Genomic DNA, 23,621 nt, shown 5'->3' on the forward strand with positions numbered 1-23,621 from the left:
ATGTGATCAACAAAAAAAGCTAGAATATTGTTTAAATGTACATGGATACTGGCTCAGGAGGAACATTGAATATTTTAGCAAACACTTGTTAATCAATTAAAATTTCTTTCTGGCAAATTATCTGTTCTGATCCTTTAAAGATATTGGTTATTTGTTGTCCACAATTACAGTAAAAGTCTTTTCCTTTCTTCTTCTTTTAATCTTCCTTTTTAACTTTGACAAATAAATCTTTTGATACACAGATTTCCGAATTTTTAAATAACACAGCTATTAATCTTTTCCCTTGTAATTCATCTAATCCCTTTGACCTTAAAATGTTTCCTTTTACTATCTTATTGTTTTGCTAAACATTCATCAAATAATTCTGGAACAAACTCGTGAATTCTCTCTGCATTAACTTATATAAAATCATGTTAAATTTATTTGCTGTCACCCTTTTTCTGTTACACATTTTTATATAAAAGGCATTGTGTCTCAGTCTGCTCACTAATAAAGAATACCCTAGCAGACTTTTTATTCAATCGTTTTAAAAAGTCCAAAACCGTAGTATAATGTTTCTTTATCTAAAGGGCTTTCTGACTCCTATCATAATTATATAATTTCCTTACTCTCACTTTATAGAAGTGTTTTTATTAATAAAATGTGAATCAAAATTGAAATAAACTTAATTTTATTTCATAATCAACAAAACATTTCAAGTAAAAAGTACAACTAAAAAAATCTTCAATTTTTGTTTTAATTTCACATTTTACACAGTGCATGATATTTGTAAGATACTGGGAAACAGCCTTAGTTATATATGCCAAAGAATTTCTGCTGTTGTTTCCCTCATTTGAGAGCTATAAAGCAGATATTTTACTCCCCACAAAAATTCTAGGAAAAAAAATATACTTTGCTTCTTTTCCTGTTAAACATTAAGAATGACTTGAAAGTTAAAATAGCCTTGTTATCTTGAAATCTTACTTGGCTACATCGCAACTTCTAAATTTTCTTATTTAAAAAAATAATTTACAAGAATTGAATATCCTGTGGGTTTTTTTGTTGGTTTTGTTTTGCTTTCTTCCTTCCATCTTTCCCCTTTCCTTCTTTCTTTCCTTGTGTGCATATTTAATTAGAGAGCCCCTTTCTATAGACATTAGGGAGAAAATTTTCCCTTGAGAAACAATGAATAATAAAAATTATATGAAATTAATAAAAAATGCTATATGGAATGTTTTATTATATAAAATATGTTTAGACACTATTAGCTGTGACCACTGTGCTGCAGAAGCTAAAATGAGAGTACATTTTCTTCACTAAAAAATCCCAATATTTAGAGAAACAAAGAGCAACATACACTAAATACTTTCTTATTCAAAAGTGAACCACAAGCTTTTGAATGATACTCCAGTGAATTTCTGTTATTAAATTCAAAGGGCAGCCCCTGACATGGGGCCACTGATGCTCTCTGGTACCCACGTTTAAGGATGTCCCCTCTTGGACACAGGTGAACCCCTGCAGACAGGGTCCTCTTAAATAACTGTCTGCACCAGCAACCACATGGCATGGTTTAACCATTCCACAAAGACTCTTCAGAGAAACTTGTATTGAAATTCATAGAGAAACAGACAGGAGATGATTCCTAATGGCTGAGAACCAGTCCAGGAAGAATAATTTTCCATGATTGAAGCTTCTCTTTTGATAACAGATTATCTCCCCAGTTACTCATCCTTATTTGTCTGCAAAGTTACAAGAGAAGATCCCTAGATAAAGTGCTTTTCCAGTTGCTAGAACCAAGTCTAAGAAAGAAAATTAATCCCTTAAGATAAATGTGAACTCAAGGCCAAAACCAGTTTGCTTTTAGGTAGAATAATTAATTGAATGTGTGGTGTTCCTTTTCTAACAACATCACTTCAGTGGTGAAGAAGTTATATCCTCATACTAGAAAATTCAAGGATTTTTGCTTCAATAATATGATAATGATTGAGGAGATAAGCACCATAAGAGTCCATCTTGGAAAAATGCGTGTCAGAATTGGAGCATCTGGCAACAGCAACAGAGGTCGGCTTTCTTTGTTTGCTTCTCTCACTTATAAACGCATGGAATCAAGGAACTTCAGTCTCCAATGTTCTGCCGTTTTGTGCCTGTGTAAATCCATAAAAAATCCAAAATTGTAAAATACTTTATGGTTCAATTACTAAAGGAAGTAAAACTAAAATTCCTTAGGCTACAGTCCTATGGGAAAGTAAATGAAGATTATAAACTACACATAGCTGAAATTTTATTTTAATCTAAAGCACGTACTGCATCATAACAGATTCACAGATTAGAATCACTATCATGAATAAGCCTCACATAGGATGCAAAGTATATAAATATATAGCTATTCGGGAAAATGCTAATTTTATTATTATTATGTTTGCCAGATATAAGTGGGAAAAAAAATGTGTTCAAAGAAGATGTGTTTTACATTGTAATACCCAGCCTGTGTGAGCATATTCAAAATTCACTGGAAACTCATCTGTCATTTGGACCAAACCTTCAACATACTGTTTTGCCTATTTGTTATTTCCTTTCAATAAAGGGGGGGGGGGCAATAAAGGAAAAACAAAAAGAAAGAAAGCGTCCTACTCAGGAATCTGGAAATGCCTTAATGATGGAATCATAGGCAGGTGGTGGCGGGATTGAGAAGCCCACCCGGAGGCTGTCGCTGGACCAGTGGAAGTCCGGCCGGCTCAGAGGTTGGGAGGCGTTGACAGAGGCGGATGTGCTGGAAGAAGGCAGGGTCATCAACTGACTCTCAGTTTGTACGGGAAGCGGTGGACACTGCAGAAACGGATGGAAGGTGGAAGCTCTGAAACTCGGTTTTCTCGGGAAGGAATTTGCTAGCTCCAGGGACGCTTGTCGCTGGAAAGTGAGGCTGGCCAGGCTGAGGTTGCTTCTGCGCTCGCAGCCGCTGTGGCGGTAGAACCCACTTCTGTTGAGGCTCTGGGTGTGCGAGGACCTGGACCTCCGGCTGGAGCTCCACTGTGAGATGGGAGCGCTGGCTCTTCTTCGAGACAGACAAACCAACAATGCCCAAATAAATCCTCCAATCACCAGCCCGATCGCCATGGATACCGTGAAGGACATTAGAAGGTCCTCTGAAACAAAGAATAAACAGCTGAATTGATTTTTAAATAAGTATTCCATTAAAAACACAGGACAGAGTGTAAACCGTAAATTCATGGGAAACGATTAATTTAAGCCTACTTTGGATAAGAGAAACGGTGCTACATGGATGGGCCCCAATTCGAGCCCATGCTTCCATTCATTCCAACAGATAGATACAAATAACACCCTTAGCTGCAGCGCTCCGGGTGGCTTATGCCATTTGTCATCTTTATGAACTAAAAATACTTTCACCAAGGCCATCCTTTAGCTCATCAGTTAGTTAGGGTTTGCGAATGTTATTCAAAGATAATTTCCTTTTGATTGACAATTGCAACCTAAGTGCCAAACTGATAAAGAATTTCCTGGTCACTTTGCCTTTTCCTCCCTCTGCTGTCAATCACACTAATTTCTCCCACTAGCCTTCTTCATGATGCCTCACTTCCTGTGCTCATTCTGAGACAGGAAGTACTGGCACAGAACCATCTGGAGAGCTGACTGATTGATGTCTTATTTCCTGAACTTCAAGACCATCTCATGGGTCTCTGACTCCAGGATGCCATGACTATGCAGCACCTGGGCTCCAGCGCATGCTGCTATCAAGTCCTGATTGGGATAATGGAATTCCTGTCCCATTCAGTCTCTTTTACATAGACACTTAACTATATCCTCCAATTCATAGAACTTGCTTTTTTATTTTTCCCCGTATCCTGGAAAAAAACAGAAGATTTAAAAAAAAGATGTCTATCCTTTTCCCAGATAGAAATGATATCTTACTGCTTCTTTCAAACTAAAAGCATTGTGTGAGGGGTAGGGGGAGCGGAGAAGGAAGGTGGGGGATGGAACTCTGGGCCTTGTACAAGCTACATAAAATCTTGTTGAGTAAAACTCAATATCTGATCCCTACTTTAAGTGGAAAAACCCCCTCCTGCTAAAAGACCCCTCCAGCCTCACTAATGACCATATTGTCCACCCTTCACTCTCCTGACGTAGTTCACAAGCCGTGCTGGTTTTCTCACTGTACCCAAGCTTGCCTTTTCCTCTCAACCACTGTGTTTTCCCCTATGATTTTCTTTATATCTGGATACAACTTTTTTAAATTAAATTATTTGTTTTAATTAGCTATACACAATGGCAGAATGCCATGATTCATTTCATATCACACATATAGAGCACAATTTTTCAAGTCACCAATTGTACACAAAGTATTTTCACACCTCTGTGTTTTCATACATGTACTCAGGATAATGATGTTTAACTCATTCCACCATCATTCTTACCCCCTAGTCCCCTCCCTTCCCCTTCCCTCCCCTTTGCCCTATCTAAAATTCTTGCATTCCTCCCATGCCCCCCCAGTCACCGCCATTATGAGTCAGCATCCTCATATCAAAGAAAATATTCTGCCTTTGGTTTTTTGGGATTGGCTTACTTCACTTAGCATTATATTCCCCAAACTCCATCCATTTACCTGCAAATACCATGATTTCATTCTCTTTTAATGCTGAATAATGTTCCATTGTGTATATATATCAAAATTTCCCTATCCATTCATCTACTGAAGGGCATCTGGTTTGGTTCCACAATTTAGCTACTGTGAATTGTGCTGCTATACACATTGATGTGGCTGTATCCCTGTAGTATTCTGTTTTCCCAATAAAATATAATTTATTTTTCTATTCTTTGGATCCAGGCTGGGTACAGGACTCAATTTGACCAAAAGAATGCAATGGAATCCAAACCTTGCAAGTTCAAGCCTAAGCTGCAGTAGACTTTCATTTTCTATCCTTGCTGTGCTTGGGAATTCTCTCATTGTGGGCATGTGGATAAGGCCAGTGGTGGTAACAGAAAAACATGGCCTGGTTCCCTGTATTGCTCTGGTCAAGAGCCTGCTATCTTTGACAAGTGAAAGGGATAATTCTAGAGAGGTCAGTTGCTAGTGAACTCACCAACTAAGGTTGAAAATCAGCAGAAAATCCATCAAGCTGATCTCATCCCAAATCATCAGCCCATGAAATTATGAGCGAGTAGATAATCATTGCTTTAGATCACCATGATTTGGGGGACATTATAGAGAGCAAGAGCTCACTGATAAAAGATTCTAAATGCAGATCTTTCCCCATCATGAGATTTGTAGGGGAATTTGTTTAGACTCCATAATTTCAGTATTTTTTTTAAATGATAGAGTTAGATTTTATGATTGCCAAAGTTTTTTTTTTCAGATTATTCTTGTAACCTATGTTAATGTATAGAAAATTTGTAAGACAGAAATAGTAAGTTGATCTTAACAAATACATGAGCATAATCACTCTGCCTAATTTTAGTGACCTTCTACCATATGCTGCCACATCTATATCCTGTGGAAAGGCATCCTTTGTGGTATTTTTTTCTGGCAATTATCTTCAAAAACAATTATAATCAAAATCCTGTAAACCAATGATTTATACCAAATCTAAATGATATGTTCTCCAAAAATAACATGATAATTTCTAAATTACAAGATGCTTTAGGACAGATTTGCTAGGCTTAGAACTGTTATTCTAAAATCTTTCTCATAAAAATAATATTGATATAGCCTTAGGGTACAATGTCCTCAGACAGATTTTGTGGAAGTAGGTTACATCCAAAGAAAGCAAATGGAGGTTGGGAGCGCCTGCCTAGCATGGGCAAGGCCCTTGGTTGGATCCTTGGCACCAAGAAAAAAAAGAAAAGAAAAAAAAAAGAGGGGTGACACAGAGAGCAGAAAAAAAAAAAAGCAAATAGATGTAGTCCACTTTAAAGCTGGCCTTGTTGGTAGCACAGTATGATTCCTAATTTAGCTATCAGTGAACAAATATTTGAAAACTAAAATTGTGCTTAAAAAGAAATTTTAGGAATTCTGCATTGCCAAGACAATGACAGCCATGAAAATCCCATTTTCCAATATTTCTTAACAAAAATTTAAAAAAAGGAGAAAACAACAAACTGAACAAATAAACCATGAACATGGTTTATGCCTTCAGCCTATTTAGAAGATGAACATCAAAACTTCAAGTTACCAGAAAATGAATACTGGAAAAGAGCCACAGGAAGTTGTTTCATTTTTCTTCCCCTTTTTCCACGTCTATTGACTTTTAAAAACTTTTCACATGCTTTTTTTCCCCCTCCTTTTTATAATTTAAATTATATTTTTCTTTTTTCCAACCTAAGAATTCTATTTCTATTGTTTTATAACTTTTGACTCTAGTTTACATTATTTTTCCTCTATTTTTGAGTGTAGTGGTTATTGGTAGTGTTTTATTTTATTGAGTTTTTGGTTTTTCTTTTTCTTCATAGCACTGGTGATCAAGCCTGAGACTTTGGCCACATTGGGCAAGTTCCCTACCAAGAATATACTCCCAGCCCTGCTCCACCCATGACCTAGTCCCACTCAAACCTTGGAGGATATGTTAACTTAAAAAGGAACAAAACCCTCAGCCAATGCAGCCCAGCTGGGGGAATCTGACAGCCCACTCCAGACACTGCAATAGCAGGAGAAGTAACACAAGTGTGGTGGACACCACACCTGTCAAGGGTCTCAAATTTGTCACACACCCCATCAGATCATACAATTATGACAAGACTTTAAAGAGTGCCAAAGAGATGGGGTGGAGGTGAGGATAGGCTACCCCAACTCCTGCAACTCTCAGAGAAACACAGAGTTCTGTACAAAAGTATAAACAGAAAATAAATGTTTCAGACCCTTCACAACAATTGGAAAAATCAGTACTGGAATGGCTTTCAAGTAACAGAACCAATATCAACAGTATATGAAGAACACCCCCTCCCATTATGGTTTGAAGATATGGTGTCATCTAAAAGCTCATGTGTGTGACAATGCAAAAATGTTCAGAGGTGAAGTGATTATGAGAGTTGTAACCCAATTAGTGGATTAATCCACTTGAATGAATTAACTGGGAGTCAGGTAGAGTGTGGCTGGAGAAAGTAGGTCACTGGGAGCATGACTGGGGTTTATATTTGTTTCTGGTAAGTGGAATTCTCTCTGCTTCCTAGCTGCTATGTCCTGAGCTGCTTTCTTCTGCCATATCTTCTTCCATGATATTATGCCTCACCTGAAACTCCAATCCAGGGCTACAGAGTTGGCCAACTATGGAATGAACCTCTGCAACTGTGAACCAAAATAAACTTTTCCTTTGCATTACAATGACACAACACTGACTAAAACAGCCCCCATTAACTAATAGGGGCTTCCACTCCCATTGAAAGAGCGACCACATAGGGTGCACCCCTCTACTTCTTCTGTCTATACCACATCTGCCTGAACCACTGGAGGCTAGAGGGACCTGACTCTTGCTTGACTTACAGAGGAAACAGGTCCCTCAGTCTCCTACATGGTACACATTGTGTCAAAATCCCCTAATCAAGCTGAGAAAGCCACAGGGAGACTACACTATGAAATCCAACTGGAGTCAAGGGCAAACACTACACAAAAATCAATACACTAGGACACAATTTCAGAAGAAGGTAACATGACACCCCTAAAGTTAATAATTGCATAGTAACAGATTCTAAAGATATCAAAGGAGATAAAATGTATTCAAAAGAATGATTTTATAAAGCTCAATGAAATCCAAGAGAATACAAATAAACCAGTTACATGAATTTAAAAAGACAATGCAGGATATGAATGAGCATTTCCTTTAAGAGATCCAAAGTCCAGAGAAAGTAAAAATTATGCCAGAGGGGAACGTGGGCTGGGGAGAGTTGATAAATGAATCTAAGTTATAGTTAGATAAGAGTAAGGAGCTCTGATTATGTACCATACAACTCAAAAAATCAGAAGAAAGGATTTTAAAAGTTTTTACCATATTGAAAAAATAAATTTTTGAGGGAACACATATGTTTAATCTGATTAGAGCATTATGTCATGTACACATGTATAGAATCATCACACAATGCTCCATTTATATGTCTCCATTAATATGTACAATTTCCAGGCTTTTATGTATCAGTTAAAAATCAATTTAAGGGCTCAGAATATAGCTTGCATGCACAAGGCCCAGCCTGGGTTCAGTCCCCAGAACCACACACACACACACACACACACACAATTAATTTAAGAGATGATGCAAAAGATTATCTGTGAACTATATTAAGAAAAAAATATGAAAGTATAAAGTGGAGAATAAGAGATTAAAATAAATATGGCATAGAAATAAATATTTCATGAAAAAAGTCAAACAAAAAATTATTCTGAAGCATGATACTATCTCATATACTAGAAATAAGACATTTGGAAGTGATGGTGAACTGAGATCTAGGGGCTTTTGCTCTTAAAATATCTAAATTATCATTTTTAAGTAGTAATTTAATAAACAGATTACATCAGAATATTTTGGAAATGTTTTAAGCATTTCTCACCCCATGATGTTTTGGATGTATGTATCATTTTATATAATAATAGTTTATGAGGAAAGAGATTTACTCAAAATAATTGTTTGTATTAACTAATACTAGATTTCCTTTTTTTCTTTTTTGCCACTTGTGGTCATGACAAATTCTGTATTTCACTGAAAAATGTCCTCATCGAACTTAATGGAATGATCTAGAAAAGAACTAAATAAAAACCAAGAACTGCTCAAATATTTCGTATGACCAATTCCTTTATTTTCCTTGTGAATAACTACATGAGTACAGGTGTTTTACTGCATATGGTGCTTTAGTTAAAAAGTAACTAAAGATTATCAGAGTTTCTGGTAATTATTTTTTGTGAGAGGAAGTTGACTAATTTGTTACTTGATGCCATTAAGTGATTAATTGTCCCTAGAAGAGTCTATTTATTCACAGAAAAGTTTATACCCCAAAGAATCTGTCAGTTAATTATCACAAGACATATTTTAATTAAAGAATATGAACAAAATTCCTCAGAAATTCTGTGGTCTTCCCATAAGCAATGAATGAATGGGGAGTCCTGTGGTCCATCTGCATGTTTTGCATTTGAATGGGAAAGTAACAAATCAGGTAGAGAGCCTAGCAGGCAAACCATGAGCTCCCTACAAGTGTGAAGACTCAGTATTCCACACCTACAAAGGCTTCACTGCAACATTGATTTTAAAAAATTGATGTTTGAAGGAATATGATTTATAAAATATAATTCTTACTTTTAATTAATTACCTTGTTAAATTAGCACAATCTCTAATTTCAAACTTAATCTTCATATCTACTCCGTGAAATAACTACTCACAGCTTAGCATGTGTCTGTTCCAGAATACAAATAAACCAGTTACATGAATTGAAAAAGACAATGCACCTGATGCTCAAGATCACCTAATGCTCCAGATCCCCATAAGGGAAACTCTACTGTTATTCCCATTTAACTACTAGTTGAGACTATTGAGAGATGTAATTAACAAGTCCATAGTCAAATACTTGATGAAGGGGTCAAGAGAGGCTGTGAGTCCAAGGTACTAATAGCTAAATTGCTTATTATTAAAGTGTAAGATTAAAAACATTATTCTAAAACAAAAAGGAAGAACATAAAATGCCTGAATATTTTAACAATTTGGTGCCAGAGTGTCTGGGAGCCTTCTATGAACATAAATTCTTGGGAAAATGACTATCCAGACAAACTGCGTGCTCTACAGATCTGTTTTTCTGAATCAATAGCCTCCAGTGGAGGATTTTAAATATCATCACCTTCAAATATGGACTCACAGAAACGGGATTTTAGGTAAGAGACTCTTCAAAACTTCTTGGCCCATTCTCCTCATCGTAAGTCCAAACTGCAAAAATAAGTTTAAAAATGCAGAGAAAGAAAGGTCAAAAGTCATAACTGAAGTATAGCCTGTTTCATGGATTCTTTTCATCTAACTTTAGTTAATGATGTTTTTCTGACCCACCTCTACCGTGGAATTCAGAAAACATATTGTGGAAGATGCATCCACTGGTCATACAACTTCAACTCTTTCATATACATAAATCCATCTGACAGGCTGTTGACCTTAGGAGCTTTTCTAAAAAACTAGTATAAAATAAACTGTAACTCCCCAAATAAAGTCATTGGCACAGATGCTGCTTCTTTGAAAACTATGGGCCTTCATTCTCAATAACTTCAGGGAAAGAAAAAGGAGTCATAATGTTATTTCTTATAATTTCAAGCTAATGTTACTAAAGAGACCAAACACTTACTTTGGTCTTATTACCTGTGTAACTTTGCTCCTCTGAAGGCAAAAGGAACAAACTCTAACATTAATAAGACATACCAGATAAATAAAGCTTTGTGTCTATACAAATGGTAACTCTCTGGCATGTAAAAAAACTCAGTGAATTCTAGCCATTCCTAGTAATAGTTGCATAACTAAAATCATTTTCCCTTCTTGGTCTAATAACAGCTACTATAGTGCCTTTCAATTCTAAGATTCTAAAATTGATCATGGGTTTTCAGTGTCTATAATGAATACTTCAAAGTCCATCCATTGGTATTCAAAGTTAGTGGAGGCCACCACCTAGTGGCCTAGAGTTGAATCATTCCAACATCTGAAAGTGGCTTATCAGAGACAATAGAACATTGACTAAAACATCCAAAACCCTTTGCAGTTATGAGACTCACAATCTCACCTTTGACCAAAGTGCCATGAAGCTTATAGTATCCTAAAAGTGTATAGGGGGATGGTTAAAACAATAGGGAGACTTTGGTGAAAGGATATTTTTAAGAAGAATACTATTTAGGGCACATAAGTTTGATTAACTATAAGTTAAATTGTCAAAGAATACAAATTTTTGTTTATCTCTTCTACTGGAAAATCTTATTTGATTTATTTTTACGAAAAGCCCAGAATTCACTGTCCTCCATCTACATAGCTCCTTCTCTGGTGCAAGTGACCACCATGTGCACCTGGACTATTGTAACGCTGGTGTTCTGTGTCTGTCCTTGGTGCCTCTCCCACACCCCAGCTGCAGTCCTTTCTCAAACAGTAAAGAGAGTGAACTCTTCAAAACGTGAGTCAAATCATATCACTCTTTTGTTCTATCACCTTCCACTTCTCCCACAGCAAAAGCAAACTCCTAAATCTGGCCTCCTAGTACCTATTTGATAGACCCCTGGTGGTCAGAGCATCTCGTCCATTCTTCCTCTGGGTCACTCAGCTTCATCCCACTCTCCCCGCTTGCTGGTTCTTAAACACAGCATATGTGCTCCTGATTTACAGCCTTGCACTGATTGTGATGTGTTCCTTAAAACTCTTCCATAGCTCTTCATGTGGTGAATTTCAGGTTTCTTATTTATACATAATCTTCTTATTATACATAATCCTCTAAAGGCAAAAGGAACAAACTCTAACATTAATAAGACATATCAGATAAATAAAGTTTTGTAATTTATGTCTATACAAACAGTAAGTGTCCACTCTATCTGAAAGTACATCTGATCCTATCTCTTATGCAAAATTAGCATTCTTGATATTCTTTTTTATTTTGCCATTAATGGAAATTGGATTTATTAATGTGAACCCTTTTTTTCAAAAATTAATCAAATGGGGTTTAGTTATATTTTTCATTGTTGTAACCAAAAGACCTGACAAGAACAACATATAGGAGGAAAAGTTTGGCTCGTGGTTTCAGAAGTTAAGTCCATGCTGAGTAGCTGACTCCTACAGTGACCACCCAGTTAATTCATATCAATGGATAAATACACTGATTAAGTCACTCACTTCACAACCTAATTATATTACTTCCGAAAGTTCTTGTGTTGTCTCACACATGAACTTGGTGCATAGGTATTGTGGTCCATGTATCATTATGTTTGAAAGAAGGGGGGGAACTTGTATTTGGAGTGGTTAGCCAAAATTTCATGAAAGAAATAAAATTTGGGATGCCCTTTTGTGTAGAAGTGGTAGACAAATAAACAAGGCATTGGAAGATTTGAAAGTAGTTTTGACCAATAGCCAGCAACATTCTGAATATAATTAGTACACAGTATTGCCACAGTGTAGGGTAAATTCAGAAGGAACAAGGTGGCACATAACCCTTTCTGTGTATGAAGGGCTAACTTGTATCAAATCACTGAAAATAAGTATAAAATATTTGTGTAAATAAAATTTTATAAAATAAAGATTTTAAATATATTTAATATTTCTTAATCCTGTCCAAAATCCATGAAAAGAAGAAGGAGGAGGATAAGAAAAGGAAGACCAAACAAAGAAAGGCACATTTGTACCAGATTAAACTAAGATGACTTCTTCTAACTAGCTGTCAGTGGGAGTGGGGGGAACTGATATACTAAAAGGCTTTCCAAGAAGCATGGACAAGTGAACAAAAACCAAGAGATAGATACGATAATGGGAAAATATCCAGTTATCAAAATAATGGAGGGGCTAAGGATGTCTTGCAATATAGAGGGCATTCCTAGCTTGTATGAGACCCTTGGTTCAATCCCTAGTACTTCAAAAACAAATTAGAATTCCCACACACAAAGATTAAAATAATCATGAATCAGTATGTTAAAAATATGCAGTAAATTAAAAATTTGGGGCTATGAAAATTATCATATAAAAATGTCTAATGAAAATTATTAACTGCATTGTACTCTATTTAAAATTTTTTTGTATTGTATTTTAAATGTGAAATACCAAAGTATTTGAGATGCATCTAAAATCACATTCAGAGAAAATTTATAATTTTAGGGATTATATCATTGAAAACATAAAATATCAATGTCTTAAACATCCATATAAAGGAATTAACAAAAGACCGATAAATTGAACATAAATATAAATAGAGAACAGAAGACAATTATGACAAAAAAGAACCTAGGAAAAAAGCAAAATTAAAAGATATGAAGAGAAAAATTCCAAAACAAAGAGTAATTTCCATGAAAAAAAATTAATAATCTACTATAGGAATGACCAGATGGAAGGAGAGAGAAAGAGACAGAGACAGCAGACCAATATTAGAATGAAACTTTAGTGACATTGGAACAGATGACACAAGCAACAGAAACATTCAAGAAAGATAGGATTCCAAGTAACTTGTGAACTGACTTTTCCATGTAAAATGACTATGAACACTGAATGTAAGAAAAAAGAGCTATACCTAACAGCACTGAAGAATGACCAAATGTTTGCCTCTGTTACAGAGGAGTGGATATTTGGGAGAAGAAAATCAATAAGCTCTGGGCAAGTTTTTTATTTACCAAAGCCTCTAACCTGAGAACAGACTCAGGCTGAATTATGTGAGGCAGGTGGAACCAAAACTGAAAACTTGTATTATTTCTGATCTTGAGAAATAGAGGACAGAGATCGTATCATTCAGAGCTAACAGAATATTAATGGGAAATAAATTCTGGGGAAAAAAAAAGCCAGAGAAAAAGATCCCCAAATGTTAGTTGATAGATATTTCCCATATCTATTACTGACTCCTAAATCACACATACACAGGGCATATCACAAACAGTTCAACTAGAGAAAAAGCAAGAAAATTAGATTAAACTGAGTGTGTTAGTCAGCTTTGCACCACCGTAAGCAAAATACATCACAAGAACAACTTAGAGGAGAAAATATTTATTTTGAGCTTATGGTTTCAGAGGTTCAGCTCTCAGGGACTTCATCACTCTGGGCCCAAGATGAGACAAAACATCATGGTGGGGGCATAATAGAGGAGAGCTGTTCAGCTCATGGCAGGCAGGAGAGAGAGAGAGAGAGAGAGAGAGAGAGAGAGAATATGAGGAGCTAGCGATAAGATATATAATCCCCAATGGCACCTCTATGATTTATAAAATAAAATAAAATATTTGACACATATATAATTATGGCCCCAGAAACAGGGAAAAGAGAACAAAGCCGAAAAATATTCAAATAAGTAAGGCTGAAATTTTTCAAAAAATGTGAAAGAAACAATCTACAGATCCAGAGTTTTGGTCATATCAGGTAGAAAAAATATGAATAACCAAGCATGTACACATCATACTCAAATAGCTTAAGATCAAATATTTTAAAAATCTTTGAAGATAATAACATATTACATTAGAGAGATAGTTATTTGAGTAACTCCTCATCTCTAATAAGAAACAATATTTTAAAGTGATTAAAAAGTGCTCTATGTAGAATTTTGTATTCCACAATAATATCCCTTAGGAGTAACGGTGAAGTGGACACTCTTCAGGGGAACAAGAACTCAAGTCCATCAACACATCTACACTAATTGTTGTGCCAGAGACAACTAGGGCTGGGGAAAATGACAAGAGGTAAAAACATGGCTCTTCAAAGAAATTAGCAATGTCAGGAACAGAATCAGGATATTCAAAAAACTTGTTTCCCCTTAATCTTTAATATGTGTATGTATAAATACATATACACATGCCTATATACATTATAGCTATTTATAGAAAAAATAAAAATACTGTCATATGGGTTTATAATTATATATATATTACATATGTATTATTATAAAGAACTTGGTATAGAATATCAGTAGATCTATTTGCTTTATTTTTTATTTAGAACATCTTAAGCATTCTAAAATATCCCTATAAACTATATTAAGCAATAAAGTCTAATATATAAAAATATTTTATATGATAATAAGTAATTAGCAAATCTAATTATAACATTGTACTAGCATCATTAAACATAAAACACCTAGGAATTCTTTTTTACAATGGATGGGTAAGATCTCTGCCTCAAAACCTTCAAAATATTGCTGAAATTAAACAAAACCTCAATAAATGGAGAGAGATATTATTTTTGTGGATTGTCAAACTCAATACTGTTAAGAAGCCAAGCTTGCTTAAATTTATTTACAGATTCAACAAAATCAATCAACAGGATTTTTGTGGCATTTTGAAAATTATTTCAATTGTGTGTTAGTTTTTTATCACTATAGTAAGTACTGAACCAAGTCAACTTGGCTCAACTTTTTATCACTATAGTAAGTACTGAACCAAGTCAACAAGAGGAAAGTTTTGTTTTGTTCACAGTTTTGGACCTTCCAGTGTATAAGCTGGAAGACCCATTGCTTTTAGATCTCTGGTGGGAGTGGAGGGCAACACAGCATGGCAGGCATTCTTGGCATTGCAAAGCTGCTCACCTTGTGGCCAGGAAGTGAGAGCAGAGAGAAAGAAGATACCTTGGTCCCCAAATTTCCCTCAAGGTTATCCACTAACGACCTGAAGACCTCTCACTAGGCCCCACCTCTTAAAGGTTCCACCACCTCCCAACAGAAACACAGACTGGAAACTAAGCTTTTACAGCATGAACCTTTGGAGGACATTTAAGATCCAAACTATAGCACATCGTGTAAGGATATTTGAAAGAGCAAGAGAAACAAAATTGGAGACATCTCATTACTTGATTTCTAAATATACTATAAAGCTAAAGTAATCAGAACAATATGTTCCTAGAATAAAAACAGACACATAGACTAGCGAACAGAATAGAGATTCCAGAATAGACCCATGAATTTATGGTCAACTGATATTTAACAATGATGTCAAGAGCACACAATGGAGAAAGGACAATCTCTTCAAGAAAGGTAACAGGAAAACCAGATGCCTTTTCATGAAGCATGAAAAGGGAGGACTTAACTCAAACCACATACAAAAAGGAACTCAAAATGGATTAAACATTTAAATTTAAAGCCTAAAACCATGATACTTCTAGAAGAGAACACAGGGAAAAGTCTTGACATTGGTCTATGCGAGATATATATATATAATTTTAATGTAACATCACAAGCACAGGCAACAGAAGCAAAAATAGACAAATGGGATTACATCAAACTCTGAAGCTTCTGCACAACAAAGGAATGAGGATACAACCTATGAAATGGAACAAATATATTTGCAAAACAAAGATCCCATAAGGGATTACTGTAAAAATATATAAATAATTCATACAACTCAATGGCATGAAAACAAATAGTGATTTAAAAATGGGCAAAGGACCTGAATAGACATTTCTTCAAGGAAGAAAATGGTCAATAGGTATAAGAAAATCTGTTGGTGACAAATGTATGTGATGACAATGCAGAGAAGAGGGAACTTTTACACACTGTTGTTAGAAGTAATTAGCAAATATACTTATAGGGACTGGGGTTGTGGCTCAGGGGTAGAGCTCTCACCTAGCATGTGTGAGGAACTGGGTTCGATCCTCAGCAACATATAAAATAAAATAAAAAGGTATTGTGTTGACCTACATAAAAATAAGGGTTTAAATATATATATATATATAATATATATATATAATTTATATATATTATATATATATATAAAATTATGACATTGCAATAGCATCGTTAAACATAAAACACCTAAGAATATTTTTTTTATAAAGGATAGGTAAGATCTCTGCACCAAAACCTTAAAAATACTGTGAAATTAAACAAAGCCTAAATAAATGGAGAGATATTATTTAATGGATTGTAAAACTCAATGGATGGGAATAAGAAAGACAGTAGAATGAACTGGTCATACCTTTCCTGTGTTCATATATGAATACACGACCACTGAAACTCTACATCATGTACAATCACAAGAATGGGATCATAATTAGAATAAGTTATACTCCATTTATTATCTTATGTCAAAAATACACTTTACTGTCATGTATATCTAAAAAGAACAAATAAAAAAAAGAAATGTGAATTTGTGTAACCATTACTAAAATGGCAGGGAGTTTCTTCAAAATTAAATATAGAATCACCATATGATTCAGGCAATCCCTCTGGGTACATACCTCAAGGAAATGAAATTAGTATCTCTAAGAGATATCTGTACTCACATGTTCACTGAAGCATTATCACAATAGCCAAAATACAGATTCAACCTACATGATTGATTAACATTACTGGAAAAACAGATAAAGAAAATTTGACATATATAAACACATTTTTTTCTACATTACGTTGAATTCATAAATCCCATATATGACAACTGTCCCATAAAATTATATTGTAGTCATTTGGGGTTGTATAAGTGCTTTCTGTGATGTTTGCACAATGAAAAAATTACCGAACAATGTATTTCTCATAATGTATCCCTGTTGTTAAGCAACACATATGTGTATGTGTGTATGTAAAAGAACATTATATAATAACTGAATATTATTATTTAATCTTAAAAATAAAGGAGGAATTCCTGTTATTTGCAGCAACATAGATGAATCTGGAAGACATTATGGCAAATGAAATAAGCCAGGTACAGAATCTATTGGTGCTCACTGCACAGTTCTTTATATGTTTCTTCTGTACATTTAAATTTTTAATAATATAGTGTTGGGAAAACATGAGAGAATGTCACCAACAAGTTTTACAGAATGTATTTGGAAGTTTGACTTAAAAGGGCATAGACAGCTGTCCACTGAGAAGACTCAGTGGACACTCTGAGTGGTCACTATTATTAATGCAGTCCAAGATGTTGTGATTTTATTGATGATTTTTTTTCAAACATTTAAACAAGGAGCAATGCAAATCTTACTAAAACTTGTCCAGACAATAGAAAACTCAGGATTACTTCTCAACTTGTTTCTTGAGGCTTGTGTAACATCGATAACAAAATTTAGCAAAGTGATGAGAAAAGACAATTCTCATTAATTTCAGTGCACAATCCTGAAACCACAGATGCATTGACCAGTAGTAGAGCATGTAGGCTCCCTCACACCTACTGAATTACAATCTCAGCTCACAGTGAGAGACAAGTTATAATAATTCTTTCCAGGTAATTTAGACATAGCCATTTTAAGGACCAGCATTTATAAACCCTCATTTTTCAAATTTTCTAAGTAATTGTGATAATAATAATTAACAGGAAATAATTAACAGGCTGTTAATATTCATGATTGTTAATGTGTCATGCTAATGATGCATAATTGTTGAAGACCATTCATAACTCTATTTGAGGTGAGTTTGAAATGTGCACCATTTGTTTGCTATCTGGAAGGAGACAGAGGACTTCCTTGAGGCATGTGCTCAGCCAGGAGCCTGCTCCCTTCAGCTTCTCTGTGAACATACTGCTCCCACCTACTGGGAAAATCTCTTTATGCTATTTTTCTACAGGCTGAGAAATAACATTTTCAGCTCTTAGACAAGGATTCCTCCCTTCAATAACACTTAACTCCCTCCAAATTGGTTCCCAGCCATTCATGTTATTTAGTTACCTTACAGAAGGTTAAGACAGCTAACAAGCAAAATAAAAGTCAATGCTTCACTTTAAAATTACTAAATAAATTGTTAAATATAGAGAAAAAAATCATAGTTTTGAAAACTAACATTGTTACTGCAATAACTAGGTATTTTGAGAGAAAAATTTTTGTTTCAACTCCAAAATGCTAAAAACCTAAAGGACTTGAGAACATACCTTTTTACTATAAACAAAGTTAGGAAGAATAAAACATGGCCTATCGGTCATTTTTCATGAGCAGTGTGAAGAAAGATTTCAGAGAGAGAAAGAAAAGGATCATGTAGCAAAGGACCACTGAGAGGTTCAGGGAAGGGGCTCATTGCTCATTCCTGCTTGTGATGAGCTACAGACTGGTGTATGGAATCCCAGGGAACTCAGGATCCATTCCCAGCTACTTGGAGAAGATAATACTTAGAGAAGCTAGTAGCCCCTCTGAGAAGCCTGGGTTCTCTGGAGGGCAGAACTGGAAGCCAGGCTCCTGATGTTAAAAATTGTTCAGTGCCACTGAGACAGATAGAAGAGCACCTGAAAGTGGGCCAGGAGACCAGGGGGATTTGCAGAAAGCAAGAACCACACCATCAGCAAATGTTGCACAGATCATGTGAGCCAGATTTTGCAGTAAGAGCTTCAGCAGTGGAGGCAGAAAGAGAAAGAGCAATGCCCCAAAGCATTTGAGAAATAATTGTCAGTAGATGTCAGCAGAGGCCAGAAATTGGTCAAGAATCAAAAGCTCTTTTCCTCTAGTGTATTAGAAAATATAGAACATGAACTCTATAACCCCCACATCTCCTTTCCAACCTTAGAGAAAAATCCTAGGGAGGTGGAATGTGAGGAGGCTTGAAGCCAATAAGTTGCAAGTGATTGGGGTTAAATCAGATCAAACTTTTGCACTGATATTTAAAATCTTACGGAAATCATTACCGTAAGTACATGTATAAAGACACAAATGGTGTGACTCTACTTTGTGTACAACCAGAGACATGAAAAATTGTGCTCTATTGTATAATACGAGTTGAATCACATTCTGCTGTCATACATAACAAATTAGAATAAATTTTAAAAAATACTACCTTCAACCTGCCTTTCAACTATGTCCCAGTAATTGCCAAAGATGATCATCCTAATTAGGCATCCACTTCTTCACAAACGTGCCTGAGAATTCTACTCCTGCAGATTTACTGCTAACATTTCTCCTGAGCTCTCTGAACTTCCAAACCTTGTCATACGTATGTCAATGACTCCTAACACATTATCTAATATGCCCAGCCAATGTTTCTGAGTGTGAGCTGAATGAGATTTAGTGAAAAATGAATGTCAGAATGCGTTAGAATTACCTCCCTATTTGAATCTTACCTTTCTATGAACAGGTAATGTTCCATTTCCTTTTAAGAAGGAGTTAGAAACCATTTTACCATATATTTTAAAACTCCTGTAAATATTTGTTGCCATTTTCTCCATTAAAAAGATAATATATGACAAAATGGTAATGAACATGCATACAAAATTGCATTCATAATCACCTCCAAGAATTTAAACCTCTGAAAGAAACAATGCCTTTTTTTGTGAAGATTAAAATAGGTGAATAAATGCAAGCTCCTACATCAACTATATCTTTCCTCAATTTGTGCACAAGGCTAGCTATAAAAGAAACTATCCCTTGCTCCCCAAGAAAAAGCAAGAAAAGGTAGTAGGTCCAGCCAAAGCTATGTCTTGTGTGGGACTCTTAAGTACTAAGAGAATAACTGAGTTCAATGACATTTGTATTCTATTTCATGAGAGCAGACTTAGAAAACTTTCATGAGCCATATTTCCTGTTGTTTTTAGGAGGAAGGTTTATAGAGAAGGGAAGTGCAGTAAAGAAAGAAAAGGCGGAAGGTGTGAGGTGGGTTGTCACTCTCAGGCCAATTTTGTGGCCAACTCCTGTACTCATGACTTTGCTATTTGAACAATGCTCAGTAAGTTTTAGCGGGTGATATCTACAAAAATGGAAACCATCATTGGTAATACTATGGCATCATTATCCTGTTGGCTTTTGTTTTCAATTCATTAAAGTAAACTGGGAAAGTCATATTTGGAAAACAACTTCTTATGTGCCTTAAACGTGTTAAGGCTGGGGAAATTTTGTGGTTCTGTGTACAAGTTATGCTTTTCTGTTATTTTTTTTCTGTGTTTTATGAATTCAGAGCGCCAAGCAGACAAGTATCTTTGGAAGCCATAAACAATGTGTTATAATGCATTGTACAAGATTTTAAAATAATATTTTCAAGGAGCCAATTACCAAAATCAATATCAATTTAGAAATAAAAATCAAGAAATGAAAATAAAAAGATTGACATTTGTAGCTCAGAAAATGCTTGAATGTTATATACTTACACTCATATTTTCATTGTATACTTAATACTTTTAAGCACAGAAATAATACTGTAATCTATTACCTATTTTCCCCCCAAGTGATCAAATATTTTATGTTTTCCAATTTCCATTGAATTTTCATACTTACAAATGCTCAGTTTTCTTCTTCCCACCTATTTTCCATTATATTCACATGCCAAGAAAAAGAAATATTAGGACCTATCTTTCATATAATAACTTTGTATTTCCTCTTAAGCACAGATCTATTTATTAAAAAATATTACATTTTAGGATAAAGGGATGGACTCCAACTAAGCATTCTCTTATTAATTTCAGCTTTAGTGATTATTATTCATGTTTTATTCAGTAGATGATGGATTATTTTCCTTATATGAATCTTAAATTATGAATGGCTTGAAAAAATAGATCTGGATTTCATACATTAAGTTTTGCAATATGAGTTAATTTACTTCTGAATAATTTGTACAATTACTCATTTTTGTAATGGGGGTTTAGTTTAGACACATTCTAGCTATTTTCAGCATGTGGTTTGCATGATTGCTTTCTCTGTAAATAAGGACAGCAATTAATATTGTCACAAATATATAATTAGATCCCACAATTTAAAGGCTTATTGTCTCTTGGTATATAACTAGAATAAGCTATTACTAAAGCTGTTCTATATAGTATGCATGCATAATTCATTTTCTTCTCCCCCAATTTATTATTTGATTTTATCAAGATGTTCATCATTAAATTTCTCTTTAGGCTTGAAGCAAACAGAAATGGTTATTGACAGAAAAGAGTTAATTCCCTTGATGCAAATTGCTGTGATGATGGTCAACTAGACCTGATTGCTGGGGACAGTCAGAAAGTATCATTCACTTTCACCTGATGGCTCTCAAAACCTTACTTAAATCACAGTAGTAGTCTGAAATAGTTTTTGAGAGGACTAAAAACTTGTTCTGAACATTTGAACCTGGCTATAGATCTCTTCATAAACTCCATTTCTTTTTCCTTTAAAGCTTTTTTTTTTTTTTTCCTGGATGTAACTGAACTTGTCTTCTTTATTTTTAAATTTCTCTGAACCCAAGAGAAAGGTCAGTTTCACATTCTGGCCCTTCTTCCCTGAACCTGTAGCGACAGGTAACTGACTTTAGCCTGTTCCTGCTCAAAGGTCAGCTTTGGGGAACACTAAAAAAACCTTAGTGTGGGCTGATCTAAATGAAAAACCACCTTGGTATTGGTCCTCTTATCTCTGGGATAGTATTGGAATGCTATATGAACTTATCCCCATATATTATCATATATATTTCACATAGGAATCACATTATATAATTATATTTATTTTATCATGTAATATATAATATGTATTATATCTAAAATTATTGTAATTGTACATAAAATATTATTTTATTTGCAAAAAAATTCTTTAAATTTGTCATGCTCTAAATTCATTCAAGTATAGATTTGTTATTTATATTCACTTTGGAAATTAAAAGATACAACATTGACAACTTAAGTTACAAAAACTCCTGTAGAACATCTTGGTTTCATTCAATAAAATACATAACACAACCTTTACACAAGTAATACATATTTTTTTCCAATAAAATCCATTCTGTCATATTCCAAACAGCAATTACTTCCACCTTATATTTCTTTTCTTTTTTTAGCCTCATTTTCAAATTCTCCTTATTTTCTAATTATATTTTATAACGCCAACCAAAATCTATATTTCTCCAGGTTCTTTGATGTCTCTGTAACTCTCTCCACAGATGTTTTATACAAATAACATTTCTGCAGTAAGTCTATGAAAACTTGGATACAATCAGTTTACAGTAAACAAAATGTCTCAGCAATTTCCATCATTGTCATAAATTATGCTCTACATTTCTCTGAGTCTGAATTTAACTTTAAAATGTTTAAAGAAAATACCTTACCCCAAAAGTTTTCTGGCCATGGACTTCCTAAACTTGTGTTATTAGCCATAATATCCACAAGAAAGAGAAGATAGAAAGAAAAGCCAGTATGTCCAAAAGAAGCTCTTTCAGTCTATGTCTTTGTGGTTCAGCAAGAGAAAAATTATTTTCACACAACCCCTCAAATACTAGTGTTTGCATAAAAGGAAATAAAGTGTATCATGTTTCCTGCTTTTATACTCAAATTAGCAACTGTTTTTCTTATCTTGGAATTCCACACGGTGCCCTAGACACAAAACAATTTCCTTCTCGTCATTTCCTCAGCTGAGTTACTGAGTACCCTCCTCTCACCCACCTCTGAAGCTGCTTTGGGACCATTGACTCTTTATCTTGGTATTTCCCCACCCTGCTAACATATTGAAGAACACTCCAAAGCTCAGCTACAGTGCTCTTCAGTGAAGTTATATAGGATTGAGAAATAGACTATTTTCCAATGTCTGAAAGTCATAGCAATATAGTAATGGGGAGAGGGGAGTAGCTGTTTAGAATTTCATATTCTATTTAAGTACAATTAAGTTTACCTGACACCATTTGTTTATAAAATCTCAGTTACTTATTAAAATTCCTAGCTCTTGCCCTATTTTGCATAAAAAATTTGAAAGTCATTTAGTACTTAAATATGAAAAGATGGTTTGTGCAATGAAGGAGTCTGCTTAAAATCAGGTAAAGGAAACATAGGGCAAAACTTTCAATGACAACAGAATCTAAGTGCTACAGCCAAGGGTACAAGGATCCCATTATTTATTCTCAGGGATAGATCAGAGAGAGCCATACAGGAAAGAGTTGCTGGAAACCTTTCAGGAGATGAAGCTCAGTAGAAATTTCAACAATCTTTGTCCATGAGCATTACTGCTTTAGACTGGATCCTCGGACACTGGGGAGCTACTGGAAGCAGTAATACCAGTTGCCAAAGTGTACTTAATGACTGCAAATGCAGGCACTGACCTGGTTTTCTCAATCCTCAAGGAACTCTAGCATAAACTCTTGCATGACTCTTGAATTAACCCTGAGT

At 34.9% G+C, this 23,621-nt stretch overlaps 1 protein-coding gene across 1 annotated transcript; it reads right to left on the bottom strand.

Moving 5' to 3' along the window:
- Positions 1-721: 721 nt before the first annotated feature.
- On the bottom strand, positions 722-22,750 carry Myct1 (MYC target 1). The gene is given in 4 exon segments (XM_026399940.2): positions 722-2,123; positions 2,611-3,122; positions 22,571-22,636; positions 22,639-22,750. Coding segments are annotated over 3 exon segments (690 nt in total). The 3' UTR covers positions 722-2,123.
- Between the last annotated feature and the right edge of the window lie 871 nt (positions 22,751-23,621).

This window comes from Urocitellus parryii, chromosome 8 (genome assembly GCF_045843805.1).
Source record: "Urocitellus parryii isolate mUroPar1 chromosome 8, mUroPar1.hap1, whole genome shotgun sequence".
In the NCBI taxonomy this organism is placed as follows: domain Eukaryota; kingdom Metazoa; phylum Chordata; class Mammalia; order Rodentia; family Sciuridae; genus Urocitellus; species Urocitellus parryii.